This window comes from Capra hircus, chromosome 10 (assembly GCF_001704415.2).
Source record: "Capra hircus breed San Clemente chromosome 10, ASM170441v1, whole genome shotgun sequence".
In the NCBI taxonomy this organism is placed as follows: Eukaryota; Metazoa; Chordata; class Mammalia; order Artiodactyla; family Bovidae; genus Capra; species Capra hircus.
In genome coordinates, this window is record NC_030817.1 from 19,129,710 (window position 1) to 19,147,148 (window position 17,439).

At 44.9% G+C, this 17,439-nt stretch overlaps 1 protein-coding gene across 5 annotated transcripts in view; it reads right to left on the bottom strand.

Annotated features, from left to right (window-relative positions):
* Positions 1-17,439, bottom strand: part of RGS6 (regulator of G-protein signaling 6) — a 613,815-nt gene that overhangs the window by 87,804 nt on the left and 508,572 nt on the right. For all 5 annotated transcript variants that reach the window (XM_013967267.2, XM_018054008.1, XM_013967266.2 and 2 more), the window contains exons 5-8: positions 15,612-15,718; positions 14,223-14,274; positions 5,516-5,580; positions 1,528-1,604 (exon numbers count right to left, since the gene is read on the bottom strand). In XM_013967267.2, coding sequence (XP_013822721.1) covers positions 1,528-1,604; positions 5,516-5,580; positions 14,223-14,274; positions 15,612-15,718 — 301 coding nt within the window. The remainder of the gene's footprint in view (positions 1-1,527; positions 1,605-5,515; positions 5,581-14,222; positions 14,275-15,611; positions 15,719-17,439) is intronic.

The following is a 17,439-nucleotide window of genomic DNA, read 5'->3' on the forward strand; positions in this document are numbered from 1 at the left end:
TGATTTTTGTGATAATTGCTGTGTACTTAAACGGCCCAGAATTATAATGTAATCACAGAGTTAATCAAAATAGGGAATCGAGAAATACCATATATATACAAAGGGGTATTTTCCCCTCCTTTTATAATGTGTGATGACGCTGTGTGGTCCTGAAAGTGTAAACCAGACCTTCTCATCCCAGTGGTTCCTGAGTGCACTGGCTCAATTCTTCCTCCTCACCCCTCACCCACCCGCCTGCTTTCTCCTTCCTCAGGGACTGTGGGGAGCACTGAGGTGGGGTGTGGGCATGTGGAATCATGGGTAGGGGGCAGAGGCTGCAGGGGGAGGGGGAGAGGGGTACAGTTCACTGGACCCAAGGACCTCACGTCGTTTCCAGCTGCAACCAGACTGGTCATCAGCCCTGGGGGATGGGCTGCAACACTGCCCAGAGCATGGGGAGGGGCCCTTTGAAGACCCATGGGGGCTGCTCAGATGCAAGTGGTGCCCAGAGAAAAGATACTCACCTCCTCCCAGTTCAGCATCCCTTCCCCACCCCCTCCTCTGTCCCATTTCTTCCATCATCACTTGCAGCTAAATCAGAGCTCGTTGCCGAAAAGGACAAGAGGGAACCCCACCTGAGCAAACCCATTTCCCAGAATCAAAAGGATCTGGTTGATGACCATGTTTCTGGGGGACATTCACTGCCCACTTCTGTTTCCTTACAGAGAAAGGAATTTCCACTACACCCCCTGGGAGGGAAGAATATGGAAAAAACACTCCTCCTTTCTCCTCCTTTCATCTCTTCTTGATTTAACTTATTGGTACATTTGAAAAAAGAAATAGAGAAAGCTGAGGTTGCTCCATCTGGGCCCAGTCTAGATCATTCTGTTCTCAGGACACCTGTTCTCTGCAGGCAGTAAACTTACAGGGTTTGACTCTGCCCTCAGACTGGGGGGTGGTACTACAGATAACCAGTTCTGCCCTGGATGGGAAACTGTAATTCTAGGGCAATGATTTGTGGTCCTAGATCCAAAATCATGTCCCATCACTAGTTTTATCAGTAGCAGTCTGACGTCTTGGACTCCAAATGTCTGACTTCTGTGCCTTGTTTTTGACTGGTTCTGAACCCTTCCCCTTAAGAGAGATGGAAGAGGGGCCACTTGTTGGCTTTCCTAAAACTCCAGTATGTTTTCCCAGAAAGATGAAATTTCCAGACCAATAAGTAAAGTGGGTCCAGTGTTTTTCAGGTTCTGAACACAGATTTGGAAATCTCCTTGGGAATTAGGTACAGCTTCTTAGAACCAGAGTTATACATTTGGTAGGGACCCCATTACCTGCTGGAACACACACTTTGGAGATTATTTCAGGGTGTCATGGGTGACAGAAATGCAACTTCTCCATCCTGACCTTGATTTCTGCTCAGTTGTTGTCATGAGAGAGACAGTGACTAACCATGGCTGGCCATGGAAGGAAACCCCACTCTCATACCACCTCTAAATTCCAGAGAGTCTTTTTCTCTTTGCAAGGGGCCCTATGAAGTTCACCTACTTGACTTGTGCTTCTGCTTGCATAAAGATGAATTCCCACTTCCTTGCAAAGGCCCTCTGGAGTCTTGCTAAGTTTTCCTAAAGAGAAATGAAAATCAACAAGAAGGCATTAATCATCGTGAGTTTGCACATCGATACTTATTACAAGGCAGCCATCTATTTTGGTTACTTGCAAAAAACCAGCAGGGCCCTACTTTAAATCCACCGGACATGAACCCAGTTTGACATTGCACCAGACCCTGCTGTACAGAACAGAACTATTAATATTCATTTACACATCCGTTAAGTCTGAAGTCTCTGTGGTTCCCCGATTCTTCTTTTCTTGTGTGTTTTACGGAACACGACTCACACAGCATTTATAAAGGCCACTGAAGACAGGGAGACTGGATTGTGATTTTTTACGCAGGATTTAGGGAAGGAATGAGAGGTGTCTTTGCAACTGACTGCTAGACCAAGAATGGAATTCTCAAGATTTGTCTTCTAGCAATCGGGGGGCTGGGAAGGTGGCAGAAAAGGAGAACCCAGAGGACCTTGCATTAATCACTTTGAAAGTCCAGATTCAAAAGTGGGAAAGAAGGGAGTGCCCAGGTTTGTGATGTTCATGAAAGGAAAACCCAAAAACCATAGGAAAGGAAAGGCATTCTGGGTCACCTTTAGAGGGAGAGGGAAGAAGCCTTTTCTCAAAGTCTGTTGAGCAACCTAATGGCACAACAGGACAGTGGGGTGGGGTGTTTGACAGGTCCCTTAATGACTTGCCTAATTCTGATGGAATGCAAGGCAAGAGCCCACATTATGCTGTGTGTTTTCATAGAGCTCATGCCAAAACTAATTGATTACCCTCATTAGTGGATTATTAATATAAAAGGAGCTTTGGTTGAAGACCAATACATGTAAACTCAGTTATTACCAAGGCTTGCTATGTAAACATTTCAAAAAACCCCCCATTTGATTCTTCCTGATAGCTCAGTTGGTAAAGAATCCACCTGTAATGCAGGAGACCCTGGTTCATTCCCTGGATTAGGAAGAACCACTGGAGAAGGGATAGGCTACCCACTCAAGTATTCTTAGGCTTCCCTGGTGGTTCAGCTGGTAAAGAATCCACCTGCAATGCAGGAGACCTGGGTTCAAGACCTGGGTTGATCCTTGGGTTGGGACGATCCCCTGGAGAAGGGATAGGCTTCCCACTCCAGTTCTGTGAGAATTCCATGGACTGACTGTATAGCCATGGGGTCATAAAGCGTTGGATGCGACTGAGTAACTTTCACTCCCCTCACCCCCGCACTTTTGTGTTTTTCACTGTTCACAGGAAGCAAAGCTGGTAAAGCCTGAATGTCAGTCAACTGGGAAGTAGTTACCTAAATCATGATACAGTCATACCGTGGAATACTAGACAGCCATTAAAAATGAGACTGTAGATTGTTATTGCTGCTATAGAAAGAGTCTCAACATCCTTACAGTATATGACTGGAGAAAGAAGCAGCTTACACAGTAACTGTTTAGTGTGATCTACATTTGTTATGAAAAAAAGTGTATGTACAGAAAAAAGGACTGCAGGCTCCTTTCTCTGCTTTGTTGTTTGAATTTTTGTTTTTATAAAGATACTATGCCATCAGGAAAAAATAATGAAATTATATAATATACATTAAAAATAATAAAATTACTGAATTGTGAAGACAAAATGTTTTTTTTTTAGTTTCTAACCACTTTTAGACAGAACTTCAACGTGAAAGAACATCTTAATGCCATATTCTTTACCAATACCAAAGCAGAATGTTGCAGGGCAAGAGAATAGAAAACAGACTAAAGTATGTTAGGAGTTGGTGCTGTCCTGTTTCTATTTAGGAGCTTTTTTAAAAACACAGGAACTACTGGGAGGGGAGACACAGGATGGAGGGGCCACATGCTTCTGCACTCTGGGTTGTTCCTGTAGGTCATGTTCGGGGAGGGATGTGGTCATGTCCAAGTTAAAGCAGTTGGTGCTGGGTGCCCGAAGAGCCAGGCAGTGGTCTTCTGGGAGAGGGGTAGTTGCTGGTACATGAGGGGAGTCAGGGGGGTGGGACTGGGTGCCTACGATGCTCAGAGCCATAGAACTACCAGGCTGGGGATGCATGGGGAGATCATAAAGTCCCAACACATTTATGTTTCATGGCTTCCACGGATAAGCCAACTTTAGCCAGGGCCCAAGGCTCCCAGTGAACTTCTGCTCTGCACTACTGTCTCCCCGCCAGTCCACAGGTCCTGTGATGCCAGTGGGACTAAAGAGTGGAGGGCCACACACCCATCCTGCTCTCTGAGGGCAGGCACATCCCCTTGGGCTGTGATGGGTGAAGGGAGTGGTGGCTGGGTGGGTGGACTTGGGTGCAGGTACCCACGAGTGACAAGGTCTGGTGAGCAGGGCCTCACTCTTGTTTCGGAAGACTGAGGCCATGAGAGACATGGGAAGATGGGTGAATCTGAAGGTGCTGTTCATGCTGGAGTATCCAGGGGTGAGGAGTCTTCACTGCCCCTGATGTTCCCCCTCTCCTGGCTGTCAGCCCTTCAGTCATTTCATGGCTCCACAACACCTCCTCTGGAGGGCCTGTTAAAAGCCGGCCAATATTCTAGGTTTTCTGTGACCTGTACAGACAGTGGTTTGGGTGGAAAGATTTTGCAATCCCGGATTTTAAATACTTAAAACATTATCTGTGACTCTTCAAGTTCGTTGTGCCTTGGTTCTATTAAATGGGGGTGGATATGAGCATGGTGGGGTCTCCAGTTTCTGCAAGCAATCACACCTTGTGAAAGAAGGAGGAGGAGGGAAGTTGGGAGCGTATATCTCCATCTGACACCCATCTTGTCTTCTGGATTGGATTTGGTCCTACGATTTTGCATCTACTGCCAAGTACTGATGAATTGGGTCTGAAGATGCAATTTTTAAAAATTATCATATATTAAGCTAAAAAAATGATCATATAGTAAAGCTGTTTTTCTTCTTTTGGTGCATAGTAATATAAATTTTAACACATGTATATGCTTGTGTAACCATCACCACAATCAGGATACAGAATGTTTCCATCACCACCCCCCGCCCCACAAACTCCCTCATGCCATCTCTTTATGGCTGCATGCATCCTGGCAGCCACTGATCTGTTTTCCCTCATGACAGCTTTTTCACATAAATGGAACATCACAGTTTGCAATCTTTTGAGACTGACTTCTTTCACTCAACATACTGTCTTTGATACTCATCCAAGTGGTTGGATTAATAATTCATTCCTTTTCATGGCAAAATAGTACTCTGTTCCAAGGCTGTAGAGTAGTTCATTTAACCATTCATCTGTTAAAGTGCATCTGGATTGTTTTCATCTTTGAGGTATCACACATAAAGCTACTATGGACATTAGTGTACAGGTTTTTGTGTGGCTGTAAGTTCTGATTTCTCTGGGGGTATGTAGGTAGTTATGTTAAAGTGGGATTACTTGGTTGTATATGGTATGTGTGCATTGAACTTGATGAGAAACTGCCAAACCATTTTTCAGAGTGGCCACACCCTTTTGCATTCCCACCAGCAATACAGGAGAATTCCAGTTGCTCACCACATGCTTACCAGCACCTGAACTATCAGTACTTTTAATTTTAGCCATTCTAATGTGTAGCGGTATCTCATCATGGGTTTAGTATGTACTTCTCTAATGGCTGTTGAACATCTTTCCATATGCTTCTTTTTCATACTTAAGCCCTCTTTGATGAAGTGTCTGTTCTAGTCCTTTGCCAATTTTTAAGCTGAGTTTTTTTTTTAATTGCTGAGATTTGAGAGTCCTTTATATAAAGATATGATTATATTGTGACGGTAAGAAGAGCTGAGAACAAAAAAGGGGAAATAGAAGAGACTTCCTTTCCACTGTCTGAAGGAGTTGGGGGAAGAAAAAGGGAAAAACGCAAGCTGAGTCAGAGCTGCAGGCAGTTTATATTCTCCTCCAACACCGTACCTGGAAAATAATCATACTTACTGCTTCATAGTCTGCCAGTTCCAGCCTTGCTTTATTCTGCATTGTCCTCTTACAGAGGTAGATGGCTGAAGGAAGAGAAATTACAATACATGTTAAGACTAGCAGTTTGGTGGAATCATAATCCACCCACTCATTTGTTCATCCACGCATCCAGCCAGCCAGCCAGCCAGCACTCACTATATGCCCCGCACTGTGCAGTGAAGAATAAGTTTTTCTGTGGATGTCATGCCATCTGACCTCTAGGAACATTTCTATAGGTCAGGATCGGATGAGGACCTCATCCGATTCTGACAACCTCCCTTCATCCTCCTCACTCTGCTTCATCCCAAACGTCCTCCATCAGTGCAAACTTTCATAAATATGACCATGTTACTTTCCTGCCTAAATTTCCTGCGTTGACACCTCAGAGAGCTCAGATGAAAGGTCAGGCTTCTAAAGGCAGCATGTTTGTTTCTTCAAGATCTAGTCTCTGTTTGTCTTGTCAACCTCTTCCCTCCCTCATTCAGGCATGTTGCTGTTGTTGCTCCGTCATGTCTGACTCTTTGTGACCCCATGGACTGCAGCACACTGGGCTTCCCTGTCCTTCACTATCTCCTGGATTTTGCTCAAACTCATGTCCAATGCATCAGTGATGTTATCCAACCATCTCATCCTCTGTTGCCCTCTTCTCCTCCTGCACTCAATCTTTCCCAGCATCAGGGTCTTTTCCAATGAGTTGGCTCTTCGCATTAGGTGACTAAAGTATGAGCACTTCAGCTGCAGCATCAGTCCTTCCAACGGATATTCAGGCATGTGAGGCTACCAAACCCTTTTGGTTCCACTTCTCTGTGTATGTGTCCACTGCTTGGAGGCCTTTTCCTCTTCCATCTTATTTCCCTCCATCTGGAAACCATCTACCAATCTTTGAAGACCCAGCTTGGTGTTCCCGATAGCATCTATCCATCCTCTACCATTGGACCTAATTCAATTATGCAGTACTTGTGAGTTTACCAGCTGTCCCTGCTCCAGGCTGAAGGCTCTTCTAGGGTAGACGCTGTACCCTACTTGGCATGGACCCTTGCACCAAACTCTGGGGCCTGCCAGGTTGAGTGAGTGGACAGTGGAAAGGGAAGACAATTTAGGTGTCTTTTCCCAAGTTCAGGAAGAGCTATTGGCTGACAATTGTCAGGATATTCTTCCTCCAACATGGCCCTCATCACTTCCTCTCCTGCCTCCGCTTCTTCAGTATCTCCTTTTTTCTCCAGTGCCAAGTAGAATGACCCAGGGGAGACAACAGATAAATGGTATGAATGCGTAGTAGGATGACTAGGAGGGAAGGTCAGAGAGGACCAGGACCGATCTGCTGTTTGACAACCTAATTATACCAGGAACTCTAGTCAACTCCTTGCTGGGTTAACCAACCTGCTCATGTGATCTGAAAATTTTCCTGATGCAGGCTACAGTATGGAGCCTTCTGGCAGCAGTCTCCTCTGTATGCCCACATTTCTCACATCATTTGAGTTTGCGAGTGAGGGTCAGTTGTGTTTGTTCTCGAATCTGCTTATGTTAGGCATTCCGGTTATTTTAATAACATACATTCACTAAATATTACATGCACTGATGAAATTAATGTGAAAAGAGAGAGCACAGCTGTTTCTATGAAGACCTAGCTGAATGGTTTGGAACAACTTGATAAAGGAGAGTCAGCTAAGACAATTGCTGATAAATTTGGTATGGGTGAGAGAACTGAAAAAAAAAATACATGAAAAAAAGTAAAAATATGAGAGGGGTCAACATACAGTTGCTTTAAAAGTATTTTTTAAATTCTTGATGTACTTTAAGGAGGTCAAAACTGGGTGGTTTATTTCAAGCGTGGTTTATTTAAGACAGAAACTCAAATTATGGGGACCGAAAATCAAAGAGAATCTTTGGTTCTATCTCAAAAGGCTCTTGGGTGAATATTCCTTGGTATATTCTCCACTCATTTGAAGTGCTTAAGGTATGCATGTATCACTTTTTCATGATTCTCTCCTTACCAACTTTTCCAGTGAAACAAACAGCTACAGCTCTGCACTATGTCAGATAAGGGGCATCTGCTCTGTTAAAAGGTACCTCCTTTGATCTCTTGGGTCACCAATTAGGCAGCCTGTGGAACTGGAGGAAACTTGTAGCAGGAAACCTGGCATGTCACCTGCCCCTGGTCTCAGTGATCCTTAAGTAGTATAGCTACTGGAGCTACTTTGGCAACACTGCCTTGGATGGTGTTATTTTTTTAAATTTATTTTTGTCTGTGTTGGGTCTTTGTTGCAGCACGTGGGCTTTCTCTAGCTGAGGCGAGTGGGGGCTACTCTCGTTGTAGTGTGCGGGCCTCTCACTGCAGTAGCTTTTCTTGTTGCGGAGCACGGGCTCTACAGCACGTGGGCTCAGTAGCTGTCGCGCATGGGCTTAGGTGCCCCAAGGCATGTGGGATCTTCCCAGACCAGGGATCAAACCTGTGTCCCCTGTATTGGCAGGCAGATTCTTATCCATTGTACCACCAGGGAAGTCCCTCACAGTATTTCTTATTGGCCAAATTAAAAACTCTGGAAAGTCTAACCCAGATTTGGTCTTTATTTAAGTGGGATCATCCCAAGAAATTTCCAGCCCATCTGGGACAAAATGGATCAGCTAAGTTGAGAAGTAAAGTACCATGCACAGAAGGCAGAGGTACCTCTCCTGATGAGCATGAGTTATATGGTGGCATGCTGGCGGGCCCCTTCCTGTGCAGCGAATGTCACGCATCGGGCAGTCTGTCCACCCCACTGGGGAGGTGGCAAGCAGCAGTTGAGGGGCCCTCCCTGGGGACTGTGTGCTTCCTCAGTGGCTCAGCAGTGTTCCCTCTGACACCCAACCCATCAAGTGACCACTGGCAACAAAAGCCAAGTCCTCTTACAGGGCATCCGGGGACTTGCTTTAAGCTCAGATGCTGGCTTTTTTTATGGATATGTAATTTCTCATTGGAAAAATACTTGTCTTTTTAGCCCTCATGCCAGCATCTCACTTGGATACCCACTGCCATCTCAAGCTCACTGGCATCCCACCAGGACAAAAGTAGAATGCAATAAAAAATTTTTACAGTCAATAGATTCATGTACTACATGTACAATTAAACATTTAAAAAACATCGAACCTATCATATTTCAATGTCCTTAAAAATTGACTCCCTTTCCAAACTTTCTGTCTCTACTCAGTTTAGTTCAGTCACTCAGTCATGTCTGACTCTGCAACCCCATGGACTGCAGCATGCCAGGCTTCCCTGTCCATCACCAACTCCTGAAGCTTGCTCAAACTCATGTCCATTGAGTCCATGATGCCATCCAACCATCTCATTCTCTGTCATCCCTTTCTCCCGCCTTCAATCTTTCCCAGCATCAGGGTCTTTTCCAATGAGTCAGTTCTTTGCGTCAGGTAGACATACTAGTGGAGTTTCAGCTTCAGCATCAGTCCTGCCAACAAATATTCAGGGCTGATTTCCTTTAGGATTGACTGGTTTGATCTCCTTGCTGTCCAAGGGACTCTCAAGAGTCTTTTCCAACACCACAGTTCAAAAGCATCAATTCTTCAGCTTCATCAATTCTTCAGCTTTCTAGCTTTGACTAGATGGACCTTTGTTATCAAAGTAATATCTCTGCTTTTTAATATAATGTCTAGGTTGGTCTCTACTAGTCTCTCTACTAGTGACATCATAATATTCCTCAATCTCCTAAACTAAGGTACACACAAACCATGTATTTCTCTATTTCCCCCATACCTTCTAATTACTTTTTAGAACAATGGAATTTTAGCATTGGAAGTAACCTTGGTGACCAATAAGTATGGACCCCTCACTAATAGATGGAAAAATAAAGGCTCAGAGAGCTGAAGTGCTTTACTCATGGACTCGTTAGTGGCAGAGGTGGAATTAGAATTGGGGTCTAGTTTTCCACTATGACATTCACTGCTCCGTGTACTCATTCACTGACTCATTCATTCTCCCATTTAAAAATCTGAGTGCCTCAATGTATATATGTGGGATCTAGAAAAATGGTATGGATGAACCCCTTTTCAGGGTGGGTAAAGAGACACAAATGCATAGAATGGGCCAGAAGGAAAATAGGGAGGAAAGGGAGGATGGCATGAGTTGAGCGAGTAGCACTGATATGTGTAAGTGACAGCTACTGGGAGGCTGTTACAGAGCACAGGGAGCTGAACCTGGTGCTCTGCGATGACCTAGAGGGGTAGGATGGTGGGAGGCGGGAGGGAGGCCCAAGAGGGAAAGGGCACACGTATACATATAGCTGATTCACTTCATTGTACAGCAGAAACTAACACAATATTGTCAAGCAATTATACTCCAATTAAAATAAATGTGAGTGCCTCTTCTCTGGTGGCTCAGACAGTAAAGAATCCGCCTGCAACGCAGGAAACACAGGTTTGATCCCTGGGTTGGAAAGATCCCCTGGAGAAGGAAGTGGCAACCCACTCCAGTATTCTTGTCTGGAGAATTCCATGGATCGAGCCTGGCAGGCTACAGTCCATAGGGTCGCAAAGAGTCAGACACGACTGAGCGACTAACACTTTCACTTATGTGCCAAGCAGTATTTTAGGCCCCAGGGAAATCACCACACTAGCAGCTACCACGTACATGGAGCTTGTTGAATGTCAGGCAGTGGTCTAGGGACTTCCCAAATGCCCACTTACTTAATCCTCATAATAACCTATGAGGCAAGTTCTGCTATTAGCCTCCTTACATAGGTGAGGGAATTTTTCAGGTTATTCCCCATTTTCGGAGACCCACAGTGGCTCTTGGAAGCTGCTGAACCTATTCTAAATGTCTCTCCTCAACTACGAGGACCTTTTCATAAACTTGTCCATCCAAAATTATTCCACCTTTGTTATCATGCTTCAGCAACATAAAATCTTTTGAGTAGTTGGATCAAATTCCTTAGCATCCTCTTCTTGCTTGCACATCCTCTTCTTGCTTGCTCTCTCTCAGCCTGAGATGCTTGGAGGGCAAGCCTGTTACTCAAATCTGTGACAGAGCAATTGACACAAAGCAGATGTTGAAAGAAGGGAAGTTTCTGGTTCTTCCTCAATCCAAGCCAACCTATTCTGAATTCTTAGTTCCAGTGGCACATACTTTCTGGCAATAGGGCTGCCACAGAACAAATAAGATCAAACACCATCCTGGGAGTACCAATACCAACCCCCACTATGGTTTTTATTGACTCCTTATTATGTGCCATACATCAAAACTTGCACACATTTCTAATTAACGAAACAATTTAATCCTAACCAACAACCCAAGAAGCACTATTATTATTCTGCTTTTAAAATGAGATTTCAGAGGCACAGAGAGGTTAAGTAACTTGCCAAGATCACACAGCTAGCGGAACCAGTCGACAACGGGCCCTTTGTGCTGACTTCTCTCTTGGTAAATACTGATTTTTCTGATTAACCAGGAAAAGGCAATGAGTATTTTGTATTCTGAACTTTAACTTCTCTATTTGATTTCCCAAAATGGAGGTATAGGAATTCAAAATAATTTTGCTTCAGTGAGAGAGCCTGATATAAATTATTATTTTTATCCCTGTTCTTACTTCACAACTAAAATTACAAAAGTCTGTAGAGAAAGGGAAATGGTGCCCTGCTGTATGCAGCGTAAGATGGCTGATGGTTGTGGGTTTATATTCAGGAAACTATTTGAATTTTACCTGGGCCCAGGTTTTCAGGTCCCACCATCCTCCCAACCCTCTCCATTGCCTGAAAAATATTGGTTTTCACATTCACAAGGGTACACGGCTGTTGCATGGAACTGAGCTACAATTATTCAAATTCCGAGTTGGGCTTTTGTGAGCAGTATTTCAGCCCCAGAAGCACTTATTTTATGAGCAGCCAAATGCTGCTCCCGTTTCAACCCGGAAACCTGGCTGGACCCGCTTATCACATCATTTAGGGCACAGCACAGGTCCAGAGGGACCCGTGGAGATGCCTGCAGATAGCTGATGCCTGGCAGAAGCTTGCTAGGATTCTATCCTCAGAACTATTTCCAGTTGCTGGTTTCCCCTCCCTCAGAAGTGTGATCCAGAGCGTGTAGCTTATCACAGGGTCTCAGGACAGGCTCCCTGGAGTACCACCCAGCTGCAACTGGCTCTACCTTCCTGTGAAAACCATCCCGCAAAGAATCCAAGAAGTTGTTACAGGTCTCATTGCATGCTCCGGTCCCAAGGAGAACAGCTGTGGGCTGCCCTAGCAGCTGAATCAGTGAGGAGGGTGCTGTGTGGAGGGGCACACCATGAAAGGAGCATCTGAGTTCAAATTCTGCTGCCTCTACTGAGTGTCTGTTAATCACCTTTGATAAAGAACCAGTTGTTGTTCAGTCGCTTAGTCGTGTTCAACTCTTTGCAACCCAATGGACTGCAGCATGCCGGGCTTCGCTATCCTTCCCTATATCTTGGAGTTTGCTCAAACTCATGTCCATTGAGTTGATGATGTCATCCAACCATCTCATCTTCTGTCTCCCCCTTCTCCTCTTGCCATCAACCTTTCACAGCATCAGGGTCTTTTCCAATGAATCTGCTCTTCACATCAGGGGGGAAAAGTATTGGGGCTTCAGCTTCAGCATCAGTCCTTCCTAATGAACATTCAGGGTTGATTTCCTTTAGGATTGACTTCTTTGATCTCTTTGCAGTCCAAGGGACTCTCCAGAGTCTTTTCCAACACCTCAGTTTGAAAGCATCAATTCTTTTCTTTATGGTCCAACTCTCACATCCATACATGACTACTGGAAAAACCATAGTTTTGACTGGACGGACCTTTGTCAGCAAAGTGATGTCTCTGCTTTTTAATACACTGTCTAGGTTTGTCATAGCTTTCCTTCCAAGGAGCAAGCACCTTCTAATTTCGTGGCTGCAGTCACCATCTGCAGTGATTTTGGAGCCCAAGAAAATAAAGTCTGTCACTGTTTTCATTGTTTCCCCATCTATTTGCCAGGAAGTGATGGGACTGAATGCTATTATCTTTTTTCTGTGAATGTTGAGTTTTAAGCCAGCCTTTTCACTTTCCTCTTTCACACTCAACAAGAGGCTCTTTAGTTTCTCTTAGCTTTCTGCCATTAGGGTGGTGTCAGCTGCATATATGAGGTCATTAACATTTTTCCCAGCAATCTTGATTCTAGCTTGTGCTTTATCCAGCCTGGCATTTCTCATGGTGATGGTTTAGTCAGGTCCGACTCTTGTGACCCCATGGACTGTATGTAGCCTACCAGGCTTCTGTGTCCATGGGATTTTCCAGGCAAGAATAGTGGAGTGGATTGCCATTTCCTTCTCCAGGGGATCTTTCTGACCCAGGGATTGAACCCACATCTCCTGCATTACAGGCAGTTTCTTTACCAGCTGAGCTACCAGGAAAGCCCTGTACTCTACATGTAAGTTAAACAAGAAGGGTGACAATGCACAGCCTTGACATACTCCTTTCCCAATTTTGAACCAGTCTGTTGTTCATGTCCAGTTCTAACTGTTGCTTCTTGACTTGCACACAGGTTTCTCAGGAGACAGGTAAGGTGGTCTGGTACTCCCACCTCTTGAAGAATTTTCCATAGTTTGTTGTGATCCACACAGTCAGAGAAGCAGCTGCCGCTGCTGCTGCTAAGCCTCTTCAGTCGTGTCCGACTCTGTGCAATCCCATAGACTGCAGCCCCCCAGGCTCCCTCATCCCTGGGATTCTCCAGGCAAGAACACTGGAGTGGGTTGCCATTTCCTTCTCCAATGCATGAAAGTGAAAAGTCAAAGTGAAGTCGCTCAGTCGTGTCCGACTCTTAGCGACCCCATGGACTGCAGCCTACCAGGCTCCTCCACCCATGGGATTTTCCAGGCAAGAGTACTGGAGTGGGGTGCCATTGCCTTCTCCACAGAGAAGCAGAACCATCAGCAAATACTGACTGAGTGCCCACTATGGCTTAGGAACGCACTATGCCCTGGATAATACACGTGAACGAGGTGGACCAGCCCTCCCCTCATGCGGCTGGCAACTGACTGGACATCCAATCCGAGTACAGTGTGGCAGATGCGAGGATGTGGCCTCTCTAGGCCTCAGCTCTACCTGAAGTACAGGGATAGTATAGCTTTAGAAGACTGACACATAGATACATTAAACAGTCTTCATGGAGAATACAGGGCAAGAGTCTAATAAACCCCTGCTTGGACAGAGGCAATTCCCTGCTTACCCAGGGCCCAGCTTCACCCACTCTTTGTTTGCTCAGGTAGGGTAACTCATATACCCCTCCACGGCCTGTTACTCTTCCCTTCCAAATTCCAACCATCAAAAACACCAATGAATTATTAAAAAGTCTTAACAAGTCTGTGAGAAAGGAAATGGCCAGGGGGACATGCCCCCTTGATCCAGCCCTGCCTGAAACCCTGTCCCAGGAAGTAGTGGTCAACAGCCACTGGCCCAGTTCTCCATGGCTCCACAGAATGAGCGCGTTGGCCAGATCTGATAAAACTTTTCTTCCCCTCCCGCCTTCCCTTCCAAGGGCTGCCTCTTTCAGTGGGCCCTGCCTTTCACCAGTATGTGGAACAGCACCTGTCAACTATACAAGAAAGGGCTAAGCAGGGCAAAGACCCTCCTCCCCGTGCACCACAGTCACCCACTCAGCAAAGATGTGCCTTCTGCATTCCCAGTAAGTGTGGGCCGTGGCTTCAGTGCTCACCATAGTCCGTGTTTTCAGGTTCCCAGCAATTTGAAGGCCAGAAGTATGGGGCCTGCAAAAGAGCACAGAAGTCAGGACTGAGGATTCCAACTCATGCCCTTCCCTGCCAGGGGCCCATGGGCAGCCCTCCCCTGGCCCACGGAGGATTCCTCCCTGACAGGCTCTGTCTGCACGTCCTTTGTGTTGATACTGCACCCTGACTCTTTCCTGTTCTTAGCATAGCTGAGGCCAGTCAACATTTTGATCTAAGTGTTGAGAAGTAAAATCTCAGGTCAGCCAAATAAATGCAAAAATGAGAAACCTAGTTTATAGGGCAAAAACTTCATATCCTGAAACAATAGAAGGCTAATGCAGGAGTCAGACAAGCACCGTTTCCTGGGGCACAAGCTCCAAGTTTCTTTATCACTTTGCTATGGACTGAATGGTGCCCTCTTGAATTTCTATGATGAAGCCCTAACCTACCCACCACTCCCCCACCCCAGTGTGACTGTATGTGGAGTAAGGAAGTGATTAAGGTTAAATGAGATCACATGGGTGGGGCCCCGATCACACAGGATTAGTGTCCCTATAAGAGGAAACACCAGAGAGCTAAAAACCTCTGTCACTATGTATCATTCTCTCTACAACGTTAGGACACAGTGAGAACCAATCATCTGAAAGTCAGGATGAAAGCTCTTCTCACAAACTGAACTCCACTTGAGGCTTAATCTTAGACTTCCAGCCTCAAGAGCTACGAGAAATACATTTCTGCTGTTTAAGCCACCCTGTCTATGGTATTGGTATTTTCTTATGGCAGCTGAGCAAACTCAGACATTCTTTGACCCTGTCTGAAGAACTCCATTCCAAAGCCTTTTGGTTTAGACCTTGACACAACCCCTTATGCTCTGCTCAAATTTACTGTAGGATAGGATCTGAGAAAAGGAGAGGAAAATGTTTGGGAAGTGTTACTAGGTAGTGAATAGAAATTTCACACCAAGAAAGTATATGTAACATGATATAGCAGTAGGATTAAGGACTTTGCAATCCAGCTGATCTAGGTTCCAATCAAGGCTGTCCCCTGGATTGACTAAATGTCCCATTAATTCTCCAGGTACCTCAGTTTTTGCAACTGTAAAATGGGTGATCTTTATCCCCCCAAAGTTTGTTCTTTAGAATAAGTGAGATATGTGTAAAGCAACCAGTGAATGCTAAGTTCTCCATGAGGGTATTTTACTATTATGTGTGTGTGTGTGTGGGGGGGGGGTGTGTGTGCAAAAAATAGCACAGACAAGTTTTCTTTCCCAGAGTTGGTGGGAGGTAGGAGTTGCTTCCTTAAATACCATCAGTTTTTTTAGGTAGTTCTAATCTGAGATCAGATGATGAGAAGAAAAGGAGAAGCTGAAGGCCTACCTGGAAACGATAAAACGTGCCATCATCTTTCATGGTAAGAACATGGTCTGAGATGGGAAAGACGTAGCCCTGGGCAGCTATAAGGCTTCCCAAGTGTATTGCTTCAACTGAAGGGACAGGGAAGAAGAAAGAGAAGTTATTGCAAAACTGTCATAATGCAGGGGCTACTTAGACGAGGTGTAAGTGGGATGGGGTAGGGTGAGCAGAAAGGCAACTGGAAGTCAACTGTCATCACCCCCAGATCACAGCATGATTGGCTGATAATTTCTGAAATGACTGCACTGGGCTGGGTGGAGATATCAACGGTTGGGAAGGTGACATGTGTCTGAGACTCCTATGGATCCCAGCTCTGAGCGTCTGATATTGTTTAACCCCCCAAGACTTCCAGAAAAAAAGTCTAGCTTCCAGTTAGGATCATGAGCTCTGGTGTGGAAGTCTGTAAATAAGTGAGATGCTTCACGTAAAGTACTTAGCAGTGTCTGGTGCATGGTAAATGCTGGCAGCCCTGATTCATATTTTTAGTTTCATTCTTTTTTTTTTTTAATCACCACCAGCAATGAATATGCAGCCCATAGAGTCTTCAGACTCACATTGCATTTCCTGACATGAGAATCCCACCAGCAATGAGGAGGGTATTACTGTTCTCTTATGGATAAACAGGAATTAGAGGAAGAGAAGGCAGTAGCATAGCGAGGCCAACCTAATACAAACATTGATATTTTTGCCACAACTTGTTGTTTGGTTACTTTAGCACCAGCCATAAGTAGATTCACATAAATAGTTAAGAATCTATATTTACTCTGAGCAGAGCTAAGAAAAAAGAAATTTAGATGGTTCTATCAGACATGATGTGTGTGTGCTAAGTCACTTCAGTCATGTCCAACTCTTTGCAGCCCTATGGACTGTAGCCCATCAGCTTCCTCTGTCCATGGGATTCTCCAGGCAAGAATACTGGAGTGGGTTGTCACGCCCTCCTCCAGGGGATCTTCCCAACCCAGGGATTGAACCTGTATCTCTTATGCCTTCTCCATTGGCAGGTGGGTTCTTTACCACTAGCCACCTGGGAAGCCCACATGATAATCTTTTACAAGTCTAAAAGAATTCTTATCAATAAAAATTAATTTTTGACTGTAGAAATTATTGACATACTCAGGGAGTCTCTAGGAATTATTAATTTCATAAGTTCTGAAGCTTTTAAAGTGACTTGTATTGGCTTTATTTGCAAACTTTTGGGGAGTTTTAGCAAGTAATTAAACCTCTTCATTGTGATTCAGGCAATGTAATTTTCAGAGCTGGCTCTAGAAGGCTGTTCAGCGATAGTGCTACAATTTTCGAGAGGTTGTATATGATCCAGTCATTTTGCATATTGAGAGTCTGCTATTCTTCTTTGGAAGGAGTGCATACATTTATCACTGGTAGAATTGGGATGAATGGAATTGTATTTTACTTGCTTAGTGATAAGAGTTTGGTTCTGAAATCTATATGCTTCAAGAACCATGAGTCCAGCAGAAAAGGGAAATTTCATCACCTGCTCTTTCTTCAGAGAAGGAAGAACAAAACCCAGTAAGAAGGGGACTTTCATGTCACCAATCTGGAGCTAGAAGTCTCACTTCATTCTTCAAAAGGTTTGTGCTTAGAGAAGTTGCAGATGGGAAGGAAGAAGTGAGGGAGGGCGGACTTTGGCCACCTGATTTCCCAGGGTCTTGGTTGGCCTCATTTCTGCTGGTGAATTGTCCTGACTACTGCTCAACTACTTCTCAGAAGCCCAGATGGGTTCCAGACCTTGATATCCTCCCAAGGGCATCAAAGTATAATAGACCGTGAGAGA